The following is an 18,228-nucleotide window of genomic DNA, read 5'->3' as shown; positions in this document are numbered from 1 at the left end:
GTTTATTGCTTTTAGTTTATTATTATTATTATTTAGTTTAGCTTTTATTTTATTATTATTATTATTTAGTTTAGCTATTTTTAGTTTGCTTGTTGCTGCACTGGTTGCTCATTGTTCCTGCTTTCTTGTGCTGGTGCACCCTCTTCCGTTTACTGCCTGAAATGCTGTTCCTCTGCTGCTGCTTGGGGTTGCCTAGCAACAGTGCCTTTTTTAACTTCATTCTACCTAATCTCCACTTTAAATTAAACAAAAGAAAACCCTTTCATTTGCATATGTGTTTTGCTGGAGTCCTGTTGCTGACCACTTAACCTTCTTTGTTTAACAAAAAAACCCTTGTAAACTTAATCTCTCTGCCTCAGTACTCAGGAAGAGAGAAAGAAAAAAAACCTGCAGACTTGCTTTTAAAAACCTCCTTTTTCTGCTTATAAGCAGCTAGCAGAGAAAAAAAGAAAAATAATAATTACTGGCTTTTGCTTTTAACTCATTGCTTTTGGATTCTTATCCAACGTGCACACCATGTCATCGTATAATTCCCAATTCTGAACCTTAGCGTAAAATATGGGTACTAGCATGAATTCCCTAAGCTTAATTACCAGCTTAAATCCTGTAGTGCTGCCACCAATCAGGACTTAGAGTAGAGTGCCTGATAAACTCTGGTCTCCCCAAAAACAAAGGGGAATAATTTTAAAGTATCTTGTCCCTGATTGGTCCCCTGGTCAGTGTTTGGTTCCCTGTTTGTTAACCCTTTACAGTAAAAGAGACATTAACCCTTAACTATCTGTTATGACAACCTTCCATTTCAAAGCATGAGTCTTCCTGAGGAAACCTCTATCACAATCTGGTGAACTGCTCAGAGACATTCCAAGTCAAAAGTCAACATGATATCACACTCCAAACTGCTAGGTTCAAAGATGGAGATTAAGCTGTCCTTGGTTCTGGTATAGAAACTATGAAGATGAATTGGAGGCTCTGACTCAAAGAGCTGGATACAGAGTTTTTATGCACTTGGCTAGTCTCTGGCACAACTCATTTCCCTCTTTGGTTCCCCTCCCCCCAAAGTTGATGAACAAATGACTTGGACATTTGAAAGGGCTTGACTTTTCAGTAAACAAGGCAAAGCTCTTTTGCCATTCAATTTATAACCTAATTTCACCACCAGATGTATTAGGACAGAAAAGACTGGCAGACATGGTTTTATTCAGGTGAAACTAAAAAAAAAAAAACACCTTAAGGAGAAACTATTTCTAGGGACAGGAAGAGGTGACAAGCAAGTCATCCAGGGAGGTGGATGTTGAAGGTGAATCTAATGTACTGTGTTTCTCCTCAGACTCTGAGATGTATCTCTTAGATGGACAGATTCAGGTGAACTTCCAGAATCAGCATACCTTTTCTTGCTTGTTTAGGATGCTTGGAGTTATAGGATATGGTGGTTTAGATGCGTGGAGCTATAGTATGGTGGTTCTGTTCTCCCATGCAACCTCATAGTTGAGGGACTCCCTTGAGAGCATTCCTAACAGAGCAGAAATTGAAGTAATATATTCCATATATCCCCACTGGCCTTGGAAACTAGCCAAAGGGGGCCCGTCTGGACATCTTTGTTGCCAGAACACAGTGAGCACCAAAATACAGAGGCAGACTCTGCTTTCCGGCATCATTCAGATAGAATTAGGTGAAAATGCATCTAAGTGTGGTTCCATTACAGACACAAAAAAAGAAGCCAAGATTGAAAACACAAGTAATTCAATCTGGTTAAAAAAGAAAAAGAGTGAAGATGCTAAACAGAAAATAAAATAAATATAAGTTTAGAAATAGGCTGGGAATTTCCTAAGCAAAGAAAAAGTGAAAGGTTTTGACGTAACAGGCCTGGGATTTGTCTACTTGAGAATCACAATTGCAATCAGCGGAAGAGTTCAAGGTGAAGTCCTCCTAGATTAACTGGGAAGTTACTGTTAGTACATTTCATTTTTGGAATTGACTCCTAACTCCAAATAACCTGAAATTGTTCATCTTCACCTGCAAGGCCTATCCATTCTCTGAAGCATTTCAGTATAAATAGTCAAAAGCTTGGAGAGAATAAAATCTTCAGGGTGATGGGGAATCAATTTATTCATTCTGTTTGGCTAGTTGGTTCAGTCTGAGTTTGCGTATTTAGTTGGAATGTCTCCTGCATTTTAATGTTAAGTGTTGTTTATTTTGTTTTTATTATTATTGTCATTTATTTTATTTGTTGCACAAGTAGCTAGAGCACTTGAATAGATGTTTTTGTAATAACTCAAAAATAAATAAATAGATAAAAATTATGGAAAGCATTAGGAGGAAAGGAAGCTGGTTACACAGCATCTCTGCTTTAAAAGTTAGGATTTCTTTTTATATGAATTCAATTATAGGAAGGCTAGTTTTAAAATGATTTTTACTGTCTTTGAGAAAAGAAAGGGACAGACAGCAAGAGGGATCCTCAAAATATTTCGTAGACGGGAAAGGATATCCCATATATCTATCTCAGATTCCATGAAGAAAAATGATTGCTTCCAATCTATAGCACATATTTTCAAATGTTTACACAGGAAATTATTTCCATTGTTATTGTTAACAAAAGTAGCTGCATATCTAATTTCCCCAAGCAATGTGCACCGAAGTTCTCCCATGCGTCTTAAACCTGAATTTTGAGAAATACTGATACTTTCTCTCATTTAATCAAATGAGTCAGAATCACAAATGTAATCCTATAAAATATATAGCAAGTACTACAGAAATATTCATAATTTACTGGGCCCAGGACAAGGCATCAAAAAGCTATCAGTAAGCCATTCATCTTAATAATTGGAAGGAAGTGGTACTAACTACATATCATTTACGGTAGGAGACCCATTCTAAACAATTATATTCTACAAACCATCATTCATCCACTAGATACATTAAATGTTATGAATAATTATTATTTTCATTCTAACTAGATGTATACACACTAAGGTTTGTGTTATAATTTTCATGGAAGAAAGTGCACTTTTGAATAAAACTCTGAAGAGTATGAGTTTACCGAAACCCACAAAAAAGAGAATCCATACCATTCATTTAAAGAACAAAACTCAACATGATATAAACCTAAAAGCATGGTAGACAAACATCTTATATTTCTGAAATTATCCAATCTTCCTTTACAAATCCCCTTCCTACAAATACTCCCAAAGTTTATATGTTATATCACAGCAGATATCTTAGACAAATATTAACCAAAGAAGGATATATGATCACTACCATTTTTCCTTTTTTTTTTAAGTAGAAAGATGAATATATTAACACAATGGGTTTAAATGTGAAGCTGCCATAAAAGCAGGCACATAAATGTAATTCTCCCAACCGCTATTTTGATGCACATTTTTGATTCCATGAATATTTTATGAATGGCCAGACTAAAGCCATATAACATTACTGCATTACTGATGCTTGCGCCGTAAGCTACAAACATTAGAGGCATGATTGAGTGCATTAAATGAACTCATTCAGCAGTGCATTGATTACTGAAGGAAGGAGGGAAAAAAAAAGGAAGAGTTACTCCCCACTTAAAAAAACAGCACAGAAATCTTGAGTTTTCAATACAGAAATTAAAGGTAGCAAATTTGAATAATGTGATATTTAATACGTAAATACAGTGTGGACTCTGTCTAGAAGTCTGTACATACGAGATGACATTAATTAGGTGGGATGTTAATTAGGTCCAAAGATCGCTTTAGTATGTTCAGGTAATTTAGTATGTCACAATAAGATGCACTGACTGACTGTTCTAGCTCCATGCCTCAGCAATATGAGAGTACCTAATTATTTCCTTTTCTATCAGCTTGTAGATTTACCAATGAAACTAATGCAGTATGAAAAAAATTGGCAGGTCTATAATGCACATTTCTTCAGCAATACTAGTACAAGCCGAAAGCACATTTAGTTCTAAATTGTAAACATTTGTTGGGACGTTAGCAAAATATTCCACTTTAGTTTAAAACAAACCTGTTAAAGGAACAATAAAGCTTCATGTATATTATGTTGCGTTTTAATCTAAAACCAGTGGGCATCTTTTGTAATAAATTATTATACTGTACAATGTACACATACAATCTGCCTAGAAGCAATATTTAGTAATAGCAAAAAAAGAAATGTTATTGCCACTTTTAAAGATATTGGCTTCCATTTCAATTTAACTGCTTGAACTACTGATATTATTTTTAGTTTCATATATACAATTATGCTAATTATGGTAGCACTATTCATGCTGAAAATAGTTAATTTGTCACAGTTTCCAATATAAGCCACTCTTCAGGGAGGTTTTATAAATCTTCAGTGGAGATTTGCTGGAAGCGAAATAAACAGCATGCAAAATGGTAAACCAAGGCCCTAATTCAGCAAATAGATAGGCTGGACTCCTGAGGCAAAGTGGATTGGTATTGAAGTCAGTGGGACTCCTTACAGGATCCATAATCCCCAGAGTACCAAAAAGAAAGAAGGATTTCCTATGGTCGAAGGACATTAATCTCCAGAGAGGAGCCAAGGCTTTTGTGAGAGCAGCAGCAGCAGCCTGGACGCCTGAAAAGTGGCTACAGAGGGAAGACTGAGCAGCAAACAGCCTGGAAGCTAGCCACTGGAGGGCTGAGACTTACTAGCAGGGGAGCAGCAATAGCCATGGCAAGGGGAAGCAGGGCAGCAGCCTGCAAGGAGGCTGATGTGGAGGGATTACCGGACTCTTATATTATACCACTGTACTGAACTATCCTTCAGTGCTGGTTTAGGAACTATTGGTTTAACCTTTTGTGCTGTAATTTAAAGTAATTGTTCCAATGGTATTTGCTAGGCCTGTTGATTAATCGCCAGTTTAACTCATGCAATTAACTAAAAAAATTAATTGTGATAAAAAAATGCATCACAATTAATGGAACTGTTAAACAGTAGAATACCAACTGAAATAAATATTTTGGATGTTTTCTACATTTTCAAATATATTGATTTCTATTATAACACAGAATACAAAGTGTACGGTACTCACTCTTATAATAGTTTTTTTATTACAAATATTTGCACTGTAAATGATAACAAATAAATAGTATTTTTCAATTCACCTCATACAAGTACTGTAGTGCAATCTCTTAGTGTGAAAGTGTAATTACAAACGTTGAATCTTTTTTGTTGTTACCTAACTGCCTCAAAATAAAAAAGTAAACCTTTAGAGCCTACAAGTCCACTCAGTCCTACTTCTTGTTCAGCCAATCACTAAGACAACCAAGTTGTTTACATTGACGGGAGATACTGGCACGCAAGGTATTTATGTGCCAGATATGCTAAATATTCGTATGCCCCTTCATGCTTCAGCCACCATTCTGGAGGACATGCTTCCACGCTGATGATATTCGTTAAAAAAATTGTTACGTTAATTAAATTTGTGACTGAACTCCTTGGGGGAGAATGGTATGGTCTCCTGTTCTGTTTTCTAAAAATAGCTATAGCATTTGACCCAAAGTTTAAGAATGTGAAGTGCCTTCCAAAATCTGAGATGGACAAGGTGGGAAGCATACTTTCAGTAGTCTTAAAAGAGCAACCATTTCAATGCGGAAACAACAGACTTGAACCACCACAAAAGCATCAATCTTCTGCTCATTGCATCTGACTCAGATGATGAAAATGAACATTGCATCAGTCCACTCTGCTTTGGATCATTATTGAGCAGAACCCATCATCAGCATGGATGCATGTCCTCTGGAATGGTGGCTGAAGCTTGAAGGGGCATGAATCTTTAGGCGGATCTGGCACATAAATATCTTGCAACGCCGGTTACAACAGTGCAATGCCAATGCCTGTTCTCATTTTCAGGTGACGTAAACAAGAAGTGGGCAGCAATATCATCTGCAAATGTAACCAAACTTGTTTGTCTGAGTGATTGGCTGAAGTAAAACCAAATGGGCTTGTAGGCTCTAAAGATTTACATTATTTTATTTTGAATGCAGTTCTTTTTTTGTACATAATTCTACATTGTAAGTTCAACTTTCATGAGAAAGAGATTGCATCACAGTACTTATATTAGGTGAATTGAAATATACACCTCTACCTTGATATAACGCTGTCCTTGGACGCAAAAAATCTTACCACGTATAGGTGAAACCGCGTTATATTGAACTTGCTTGATCCACAAAAGTGCACAGCCCTGTCCCCCAGAGCACTGCTCTACCACATTATATCCGAATTCATGTTATATCGGGTAGCATTATATTGGGGTAGCAGTGTACTATTTCTTTTGTTTTCACAGTGCAAATATTTGTTATCAAAAATAAATATAAAATGAGCACTGTACACTTTACATTCTATGTTGTAATTGAAATCAATATATTTGAAAAAATAGAAAACATCCAGAAATATTTAAATAAATGGTATTTTATTATTAACAGTGCGATTAATCACATGATTAATTGTGATTAATTTTTTAAATTGCTTAACAGAACTAGTATTTGCATCTTTTTATTTCTGACATCCTTAGGAAGGAATCATCTGTTACCAAAAAAAAATGTGTGTTTATGGGAACCCACCAACAGTTTAGGATTGCTACCAGTCCTGTATTATGAGTGATGTCTTCTATTTAAATAAAACTACCCTGTCCCATATTAAATCAGTACAGGATGCCTTTTATCCTGTATTTCAACCAAGAAGTGCTGCTGGTTGGCAATTTGACTTGGCATAGAGGGTCACAACCCTGCACACCACTCAAATTTGGCCTAGCTGCCTTTCCATCCTGCCTTAGAAGTTGAAAACGAATGATTTTTAGATTTAAGGCAATCTTAGCAACAATGGAAGACTGAGGAAAAATTATTCAACGGATAGCCAGACCACTCCCACTGGCCATCAGTCCCATGAGAAGGCATCTCTAGAAGCAGTGTCTCCTCTGTTAATTACTAGGAGTAAACCCTGCCTCCAGAAAAGTTATATAATGTGGCGAGAACTGCAGGCCCAGCTGCAGTAGTCCGAGACCTTGTGAAGCTTAGAAGCAAAAAATCTGTTTCTGAGTAGGCAGCTTTGAATGAAGCTTTGTCTCAGTACTACTCATTAAGCAGTAAATAATTAAAATACCTGGAAAAGACAGGTAAAATACAAGCAGCAATGTCAGTAATAGACATGAAAGAGAAGAGAGGGAAAATGAATTTAAAAAAGCAATGAATAATTCATATGAAGTTTTAATAAAGTTTCATATGAGTCTTGTTTAAAGATATATCAGACTTTAGGGATGTAACCTAATTACATTTTTATTCCAAGTTCTACTCAAAGACCTTGGACTTTGAATCTTTAACATAGATCAAGCATAGTTTAATTTACGTGTGACTATCAATATTTTAAAAAGATGTCTTCATTAAATGCCATAGTCTTACAAACATGTACATAAAGCAGAGAGCAATACTGGTGCTACAAAAATGTTAACAATTAAGTTATAGAAAAAAGGATTATATATTTTAATTCATTTGAATTATTAGCAAGCTTTCAAAATATTTAATTCATTTTGCCTAAGTAAAAAAAGTTTCTAACAAATTACTTTCTACCGTTCAATTTAATTTTTAAAATATAAAATAACTAAAGTTTTTTAACTAATCTCAGGAACTCTGTCTTCAATTAAAAGTTATAACCCCAAATGCCCGAAGAATCAAAAATAAGATTGTTTATGCCTAGGCCATAAAAGTTTTATGGAACATGTAAATTATGATTATTAGAGTTTGCACTAATGTATTACTGTGACTGACCTGAAGAGGTTTTCACTACAAAATATGAATAGAATTAATTTGTCTCCTGCCCCTAAAAATTCTACTAAAACTAAGAGACTTCCTAATGTGAAAATCAGATCTATTTATCTTTTCGTAACATTAGAAATGTAAAGGATAGACTTACTTTATTGCATTAAAGAAGTATAAACATACAGGGAAGTTAGATTCATTGAAAAGAACAGAATGATAAGAGTTTTGAATATGTTGTGTTACAATACCCCTTTGGGAGTATCTGCTGAAGCACTTAATTCAAAACATTCATAGTGCCCGCCAGTATTTTTTTTTCCTGTTACAAGAATAAACATTAATAAGACGTACTATATTTTCTATCAATTCAATTTGCAATTTTCTCCTTCATGCTGTATGTTCAGGAGTTACTCTCAGATTTTATTAGATTGTATTAATTTGAACTGAAAATACACAATCTCTGTAACATCAATTCAATCCAGTAACTGTCAGTTCAATATCAATAACAATATATTATTTCTGTGTAATAATATGCTGTCCTTCCTCTGGAAACTACATCCTGCATTTGGATGGGGATAGACTCAATTATCTAATAAGCCTTTTCAATCTGTCTAGTCTTCAGATCTGTCATCTAGATTTATAGGTGCTTCCCTCTGGCCATTGACGGGCAGGGAAAAGCAGTAGCATCTGAAGACCTTTTTCTCCTACTGTACTACTTCTTACGCTTCTTATGCCACACTCTCCAGTTAAGTGCTCCTTAGCTAACTGACACATTAACTTCTCATGCAACTTAAACAATAAAACAGCCATTGTATAAAATAATGTAGTTGTAGAATAATTTAGAAAAAGGGTTTTCTTATATGATTACATAAATCAATGTTTGCTAGGGTTCCAAATGGTGAGATCTGATGAGCAAAGCTCCATTTTACAGGAAGGAAAAGTCAATTTTCTGCCTTTCAGATCCTCTAATGCAGACAATCTAAATAGCAGTCCCCATATGAACCTAAAGACAGGAGTTAGTGATATTTCTTGACTAATTCCCTAAGAGAATGGTGCGATCTGACAGGGCCACTACATGAAGCCCTATAATGTTTGGAAAGGCATGAATGGTCTTCAGATCTCACCTACTAATTGTGCTCCTCTTTTTTTGCTCAAAAGGTAGCTTGAACAAATGGGCTTAATTTCTAATCTCAAAAAGTTTCCTTCCCAATTGTAGTCTAGGGAAATGCACCTTGCCAATCACCCAGTTATGAAATATGTGGAAATTCTTTTCCCTGTTTTGCTTTCCTAACCTAACCTCCCAGCCAAGGTAATAGTAATATGCACTGGAAACCAGATAATCTTTTTTTTAAATAAAGATTAAAAGACTAAAATACATGCTACATGAAAAATTCTCCACAAAATACAACTACAATGACAGGAAACTGAAATATAACATTTAATTTCATTAAGGTTGAAATCAATTATTCATTTTGATTTTATCATCGCATTTTCAAGTTTTATAATATTACATAATATACAAGCCAACTTGATTATATTAGAAATCATAGTATAACAAAAGTCAAATTGATAAAATCAAAATTAATTGTTTCCAAAAAATCCAAATTTAAACTACTGATATCAATAGAGCCAGCTGAAATCGGAATTTTCCTTCCACGGGAAATTATGAGATTTTGAAATTTGGTTTCATTCCAAATTGGAATGAAAAGTTGAAATTTTGGAACTTTTTGTTTTATTGCAGTTTCCTGTCATAAATTTTGACAGAATTGATAGGTTTGTGTGAACACTTCTATTTCGTCAAATCAGCATTTTCTCATGAAAAACTGCTCCACCAGAAATGTTTTAACCATTTCTAGTTATCAGGTATACCTCCTTTGCTAAATAAAGGAGGAAAATGGATAATCTCATATACCACTCAATGCTAACCTTTTAATGGCAATTGTTGCACTTGTAATATTTGAAATGATGGTGAGTGTAGTATTTTGCAGGTTTTTATAATCTTGGATGTTGTTACTGGAAAATAATATAAAGTATTCTAATTTGTAAGCCTTTAAGAAATACACTAGTCTGGGTCAAATGTAATATGTTTTGTTCTTAAATATTCTTGTAGCTCACAATTTGATTATGAAGAAATATTATTTGTTGATTTTTCATCATCAGTATTCTATTTATTGCATAATATACTAGTAGTTGTATTTTTATGGAGAATTTTCCACGTAGCATGTATTTTAATCTTTTAATCTTTATTTAAAAAAAGATTATCTGGTTTCTCTTACAGTTTTACATGGCTTCCCTGGGCATTGAAGTTTTGATATACAAATAAGCCAATGAATATAACAGCAACAGAAGCTCCCCTGTTATTAAATTTAATATAAAATTAATTTATTTGATGGTCTGCCTACGTTTTTAGGTGGAGTTTTTCAAAATGCATAGAATTGGTCTAATGCTGCTCCCACTGATGTAGATGGGAGTTTTAGCATTGTCTTCAATGGGGCCAGAATTAAGCCAATACTGAATGCTTTTAAATGTCCAACTCTAATTTGATGCAGATTTTTGGAAGTGCATAACTGAACTTTAGAAGCTGTCAAGGGGAAACTGGGTAGAGAATAGTTGGGACTTTGAGCATCTGGAAACGTGAGTTTATGATACAAGCATATTAGTTGTATGTAATAATAATCAGCTGTGAGATACTTAACAACAGCTAGGTCAGAGAAGATTAGCATTGGGAGAGACCTCAGGAGGTCATCTAGTCCAACCCCCTGCTTAAAGCAAGACCAATCCTAACTAAATCATCCCAGCCAGGGCTTTGTCAAGCCAGGCCTTAAAAACTTCTAAGGATGGAGATTCCACCACCTCCCTAGGTAACCCATTCCAGTGCTTCACCACTCTCCTAGTGAAATAGTTTTTTCTTAATATCCAACCTAGACCTCCTGCACTGCAAAATGAGACCACTGTTGCCTCTTCAGTCATCTGCCACCACTGAGAACAGCCGAGCTCCATCCTCTTTGGAAACCCCCTTCAGGTAGTTGAAGGTTGCTATCAACCCCCTCCCCCACACTCTTCTCTTCTGCAGACTAAATAATCCCAGTTCCCGCTGCCTCTTCTCGTAAGTCATGTGCCCAAGCCGCTAATCATTTTCATTGCCCTCCGCTGCACACTCTCCAATTTGTCCACATCCTTTCTGTATTGGGGGGCCCAAAACTGAATGCTATACTCCAGATGTGGCCTCACCAGTGCCCAGTAGAGGGGAATAACCACTTCCCTTGATCTGCTGGCAATGCTCCTACTAATGCAGCCCAATATGCCGTCAGCCTTCTTGGCAACAAGGGCACGCTGTTGACTCATATCCAGCTTCTCGTCCACCATAATCCCCAGATAGCAGACACTGATATTGGCATAATTAGATCTTTGTTTATATACTGTACCATTCTCCCTAGCTTTTTCTGTCTCCTGTCTTTTAGAATGTAAAACTCTTCAGGGCAAGGACTCTCTTCATTTGTGCTGAACAGAACCCCTCTGTTGTACCACAATATAAATTAAAATAATTATTCAAGATAACCTTCCAGGGAGATGAATGGCATAATTCACACATCTCAGAGCTTCTGTTTCACATTGTCAATGGATTCTGGCACACACAGTACTGACTTACACTTGGCATATGTTTGGAAGATTTTCTTCGCTGGACACAACTGTAATCTGTAGCCAAGGATAAAATATATTGGGTATACATAGGACAGGGGTAGGCAACGTATGGCACATGTGCCAAAGGTGCCACATGAGCTGATTTTCAGTGGCATTCACAGTGCCCGGGTCCTGGCCACCAGCCTGGGGGGCTCTGCATTTTAATTTAATTTTAAATGAAGTTTCTTAAACATTTTAAAAACCTTATTTACTTTACATACAACAATAGTTTAGTTATATATTATAGACTTATAGAAAGGGACCTTCTAAAAACATTAAAATGTATTACCGGCATGCAAAAGCTTAAATGAGAATGAATAAATGAAGACTCGGCACACCACTTCTGAAAGGTTGCCGAACCCTGATATAGGATATATACCTTATTTAAGGAGGTAGAATATAAGCAGGGGCGGCTCTAGGCCCCAGCACGCAAAGTGCGTGCTTGGGGCGGCAAGCCGCGGGGGGTGCTCTGCCGGCACAGCAGGGGCGGCAGGCAGGGTGCCTTCGGCGGCTTGCCTGCAGGAGGTCCGCTGGTCCTGCGGTTCTGGTGGATCTCCCGCAGGCATGCCTGCGGAGGGTCCACTGGTCCCGCGGGTTCTGGACCTCCCGCAGGCAAGGCTGCAGGAGGTCCGCCGAAACTGCTGGGCCAGCGGACCTCCCACAGGCAAGCAGCCGAACGCAGCCTGCCTGCCATGCTTGGGGCGGCGAAATGCCTAGAGCCGTCCCTGAATATAAGTATTAATTAATGTTGTAATTAGGCCTGTAAGATATTTAGCATCACCAGATTAGGCCATAGGACAAGTTTCCATAAGTACATTAATAATAAACCTGCTGAGCTTGTGTCTATGTGATATGATGATGTTTTGAAAATAACTGCTGAGTTTGGACAATAATGTCTGTGAGAGATCAGTAGATACCACGAGATGACCAGTGGTAGCTGGGGTGAAATGTTAGAGACTTCCTTAAGGTAGCCACCCGTTAGCATGGTGACAAGGTGACACAAATGTTAATGAGTACAAGGGGAACTAATGAGCTGCCCTGTGAAAAATGGGAAACCTGAAAAGTAGTGGGATGTGGCAATTCAAATAAGGAAAAGGGGCTAAAACTTTCATAAATATGTATGAATCCCAGGGAGTGTCAACGTAACACATTATGAAAGCTGTATCCCACCCTGTGTGCCTTTGTCGAGGGGAGATGCCAAGATGATAATGGAGAGGATGAAGACAAGCACTTTGGGTTTTTCCATAAGGCCTTGGAGTGAGTAATGCAAATATTATACAGTCTGTACTGGTGTCTCTCTCCTTTACCAGATTGCAATATGCGTATTGTTTGGTTGGTTAGTAAAAGTAATTATAGAAAAAGCACTATGTAGTCTCATTCACCCTTCTATTGGTAACCTTTCTACTGCAGTCCATCTTGGGGGCTGAATTCTCACAGATTAAAGTACGTGCAAACCTTCGCTTTGGGGTGGGTAATTGGTTAACGTAACATAACTATAGTTAAGCTTACAAATCTCTATACTTCCTTGGGAGCAAGACCTACAAGCACGGGCTGCAGAGCCAAGGGGGTCAGCTGGCCATGACTGACCATTTTTTGGCTCTGCCAAACCTTAGTGGCTTTGTGACTCCATGCTCCAGGTCACAATGCCACTTACTCAAATTTGGCCTGCCTGCCCCTCTGTCACTCAAATTTGGAGGAGTGGGTTCAGGAGGTCACAGGCCAAAGGAGGGTCATGGTGGGAGCACCTCAGAGGGGAAGAGGAGGAAGGTCAGCAGGAAGGGGAGGGGACACTTTAAATGGCACTCTGAAGTCCCTGCGTATAAGAATTTAGTGCTACTCTTGCTAAACTCTGAAAAGTACACATGGAAGAACTTATACCATTCTGCATAGCCAGCCAGGCAGAGGGAAGCAAATGTCTGTAAAAGGATGTACCAGTGGCCACATTTCCACCACAATGCTCTGAGTTCTGGGAGCCACTGTTCCTGCTTCACTATAACTTGGACCTCCTGCTGGGACAGCACACCTCTAAACCACCACTAATGCAGGGCTGTAACTTAAAGGCACATAAGTCTTGTACGTTTATGAAAAAATAACATTACTGCAGGTGTTTGTTGGTTCCAGCTGTGTCTTTAGGCTTCCCAGCTAATTTCAGAGTTGTCTGAAGAAGAGGTTGGGACTCCATCTAAAACACAAGCTGGGGGGATTATATCATAAAATGATAGGACTGGAAGGGACCTCAACAAGTCATCTATTCCATCCCCTGCGTGTTGGCCCCTTCCGGGAGCAGTGTGGGGCCAGGATGGGCAGGGAGCCTGCCTTAGCCTTGCTGAGCCCGCCATCAACCAGGAGTCACCGGAAGTAAATGCTGCCCAGTGGTAAGCCGCACCCCAGTGCTGAGCCCCCTCCTGGAGGCAGCAATCCATGCCGCTCCTGCATCCTGAACCCCCTCCTGTACCCCACACCACACCCTGAGCCCCCTCCCAGATACAGCAGCTGAAACCCCCTCCTGCACCTCAACACTCTGCCCTAGCCCAGAACTCCCTCCTGCACCCAAACTCCCTTCTAGAGCTTGCACCCTTCACCCCATCCTGCACCCCTGCCCCAGGCTCATCCCAGAGCCCCCTCCCACACTGTGAACCTCTCAGCTCCAGCCCAGAGCCTGCACCCCCTCCTGAATCCCAACTCCCTGCCCCAGCCTGGTGAAAATGAGTGATGGTGGGGGAGAACGAGCGATGGAGGCGGGGGGATAGAGTGAGTGGCGCGGGGCCTCGGGGAAGGGGCGTAGTATTTCCTGGGTTTCTCTTAGATTCAAAAAGTGATCTTGGGTGTCAAAAGGCTGGAGATCACTGATCTAGACCATCCCTGACAAGTGTTTGTCTGACCTGTTTAGAAAAGCCTCCAATGATGGAGATTCTACAATCTCTCTAGATAAATTGTTCCAGTGCTTAGTTAATTATTGGTTTAAGTAGAATTGCTGTTTTTTCATATCTATAAAATTTACTTGAAGTAGTTTTGTTCAGCTTCTTTTAAAAAAGACAAAAAGATTAGATACCTATTTTAATTTTTTCTGTTTTTTAAGTTAGACTGACACACATTCAATCTAATTTGGTACAACCCATTCAAAGTACATGGCTTTTGCGCGTACAGAGTCCTTTCTTCCTTTTGGCCACTTTTCCTACAGACATAACAAATTATCTGACAATCTGGTGTATAAGTTAATAAGTTTAACATGATGTAATATTCCTCATGTGAATGATGTTAATCACATTGCTTAATGCACTACTGAAAAAGTATTGAGATACTACAGTTATAAGCATGGTACACACTGTATAGGAAGAATCTATATGGAACAGAACAGACATTAGTCATCATATCAGTAAAACACACTGGCCCAGTTATAACAGCATGCCCCCTATTGGCCAAGTATGACACTACAGGTGCTCCCTGACTCAGTTTCCTTCCTCCAAGGTGTGTCTCCTCAGCTTTCCACACACCAGTCTTTTACTGGAAATGTGGCTTAGGCCTGGTCTACACTACACGCTTAAACCAATTTTAGCAGTGTTAAACCGATTTAACGTTGTACCCATCCACACTACAAGGCCCTTTATATCGATATAAAGGGCTCTTTAAATCGGTTTCTGTACTCCTCCCCAACAAGAGAAGTAGCGCTAAAATCGGTATTACCATATCGGATTAGGGTTAGTGTGGCCACAAATCGATGGCATTGGCCTCCGGACGGTATCCCACAGTGCACCACTGTGACCGCTCTGGACAGCAATCTGAACTCGGATGCAGTGGCCAGGTAAACAGGAAAAGCCCCGCTAACTTTTAAATTTCATTTCCTGTTTGCCCAGCGTGGAGCTCTGATCAGCACGGATGGCGATGCAGTCCCAAATCCAAAAAGAGCTCCAGCATGGACCATATGGGAGATACTGGATCTGATCACTGTATGGGGAGACAAATCTGTTCTATCAGAGCTCCGTTACAGAAGACGAAATGCCAAAGCATTTGAAAAAAATCTCCAGGCTACACAGTGCTGCGTGACAAGCGTAACGGAAAGCCAAAGAATCAAATGAACACTCATGGAGAGAGGGAGGGTGCGGGTACTGAGGACTCCAGCTATCCCACAGTCCACAGCAGTCTCCAAAAAATATTTGCATTCTTGGCTGAGCTCCCAATGCCTGTCTGTTCAAACACATTGTCTGGTGTGGTTCAGGGTATAGCTCGACAATTTACTCCCTCCCCCCCACGTGAAAGAAAAGGGAAAGAAATCATTTCTTGACTTCTTTCAGTGTCACCCTATGTCTACTGAATGCTGCTGGTAGACGCGATGCTGCAGCAGTGAAGAGCAGTATCCGCTCCTATCCCCTCCCCGGTGGCAGATGGCGCAGTAGGACTGCTAGCCATCCTTGTCATCAGCCCGTGAGTGCTCCTGGCTGGCCTCAGGTGAGGCTGGCTGGGGGCGCCTGGGTAAAAATAGGAATGATTCCCGGTCATTCCCAGTAGATGGTACAGAACAGTTGGTAACTGTCCTAATCATAGCAACTGGGGGCTGAGCTCTATCAGCCCCCTTCCTTTCCGGTGTAAAGAAAAGATTCCGTACTGCCTGGACTACCATAGCAGCGGGGTGCTGGGCTCCTCTTCCCCGTACCTGGACTGTCATAGTAGCAGGAGGCTGCCTCCCCCTCATTTTATCTCACTAACAAGTCACTGTTTCTTATTCCTGCATTCTTTATAACTTCATGACACAAATGGGGGGGACACTGCCACGGTAGCCCAAGAAGGTTGGGGAGGAGGAATGCAACGGGTGGGGTTGTTGCAGGGGCAACCCCCGTGAATGGAATGCAGCTCGTCATTTCTGCGGGATCTGACATGGAGCAGCTGTGCTCTCTGATACAGTGGTTCTCTAGTACACTTGCCCCATATTCTAGGCAGGACTGACTATTTTTAGATACCATAAGGTACCAAAGGAGGGATTGACTTGGGGAGTCATTTCCATTTTTGCCTTTGTGCCCCTGGCCGATCTCAGTCAGGGGCATCCATGATAGCAGCAGACAGTACAGAAAGAGATAACCGTCATCTAATCGCCAATTTACAATGGCAGCAGACGGTACAGAACAACTGATAACCGTCTCTGCTATCATGCAAAAGCAATTGAATGCTGCTGTGTAGTGCTGTAATATCGCCTCTATCAGCGGCATCCAGTACACATACAGTGACTAAAAAAAAAAGCTGAACGGGCTCCATGGTTGCCAGGCTATGGCGTCTGCCAGGGCAATCCAGGGAAAAAGGGCGCGAAATGATTGTCTGCCATTGCTTTCCCAGGGGAAGGAAGGAATGACGACATTTACCCAGAACCACCCGCGACAATGATTTTTGCACCATCAGGCACTGGGATCTCAACCCAGAATTCCAAGGGGGGGGAGACTGCGGGAACTATGGGATAGCTACGGAATAGCTACCCACAGTGCAACGCTCCGGAAATCGACGCTATCCTCGGTCCATGGACGCATACCACCGAATTAATGTGCTTAGTGTGGCCGCGTGCACTCGACTTCATACAATCTGTTTTACAAAACCGATTTATGTAAAATCGGAATAATCCCATAGTGTAGATGTACCCTTAGTCCTCCAGCCAAATTACAACAAATATAACTCCTCCTTTTTCAGCCCACCCTGTGGGCCCTGTTCCCAGCCCCTTTCTAGGTTACCTTAAAGACTCTGCATTCTGGGCAAGAATGCTGTCCCCAGGCTTGTTCCCATGAAGTATCCTTCTCCTGCAAACGCTGACTCAGGACCCTTCACAGGAGTCTGCCTGCACACTGTGATTTCAACTCCAGACTGACCTCACACTCAGTTCTTTTAAAAGGCCCAGGTGTCAGACTAGATAACCAGGTGAGGTTTCTTTCAGCGCTACATTTCTATTTTTCTGTTTCTCATATAATACAATTTAACATCGCAGATACCTCAAATATTTTCTTTGAATATAGCTGTGAATTTTTTAAATTAACTTTTGCCACACCTATGGCCCTTACTACATTTTTTTCTGACAACATGCGAATGATTGAGTTTTACCAGCAAACATTTTTGTGGAAAGCAGATTTCAAAATTACATACACAAGTATTCATGAAAATTATACAGACAAGGATTCATGCCAGAAGTGCTTGCTTGTTCAAAAAAATCAGAGAATAGAAACAATACACTGTTTCTTACATTGGTCAATCACACTGAAGCAACATATCTAAAAGTCTGTGGTCAATCTATAAAGTAAATATATGAGAAGATATAAACTGAATATTCAAACAGATACATCTGAAGAAATCATAAACAGCTAAAGTACATTTAGCAAGCAGAAACAGAGGCTAAGTTTGAACAAATGTGGTGAAAAATTTGTTCATTGTTTTTCTTTTCTAGTATTAAGCAGGATTCATATAGTGAAACCTCCTTCATACACAGACCCTGTCATACACACCCAAACCTTCCTGCCATGAAAACTAGCACAATTTTTAAAATGTGGCAGTGAAGTCAATTGTTGCTTATATTAACATCTTTTCTCATTGATATCACAGGCTCACAATCTGCGACAACATTAGCTAGTGAGAAGTTGAACAAACAAAAGGAGATAAACTTAAAGCAAGGGAACATCTTTATTTATAAAGAAATGCTTCTTCTGTTCATATGTCTTGTCTTCAGTTTGAATGAGAACCTTCAAACTACAACTGGGGTGCAAAATTCTGTCTCTGATGATGAACTGTTCCATTTGTAGATTTGCTGATCTAAAAATTTAAATTATGACTA

The 18,228-nt window shown here is 39.4% G+C and overlaps 1 protein-coding gene across 1 annotated transcript in view; it reads right to left on the bottom strand.

The window, feature by feature from the left end:
* Nucleotides 1-18,228, bottom strand: part of TTC29 (tetratricopeptide repeat domain 29) — a 196,974-nt gene that overhangs the window by 130,593 nt on the left and 48,153 nt on the right. The window contains 1 exon segment of the mRNA XM_030564792.1: nucleotides 8,444-8,449. Coding sequence (XP_030420652.1) covers nucleotides 8,444-8,449 — 6 coding nt within the window.

This window comes from Gopherus evgoodei, chromosome 5 (assembly GCF_007399415.2).
Source record: "Gopherus evgoodei ecotype Sinaloan lineage chromosome 5, rGopEvg1_v1.p, whole genome shotgun sequence".
NCBI lineage: Eukaryota > Metazoa > Chordata > Testudines > Testudinidae > Gopherus > Gopherus evgoodei.
The sequence above is the reverse complement of the archived record's forward strand: the minus strand, read 5'-3'. Positions and strand labels throughout refer to the sequence as shown.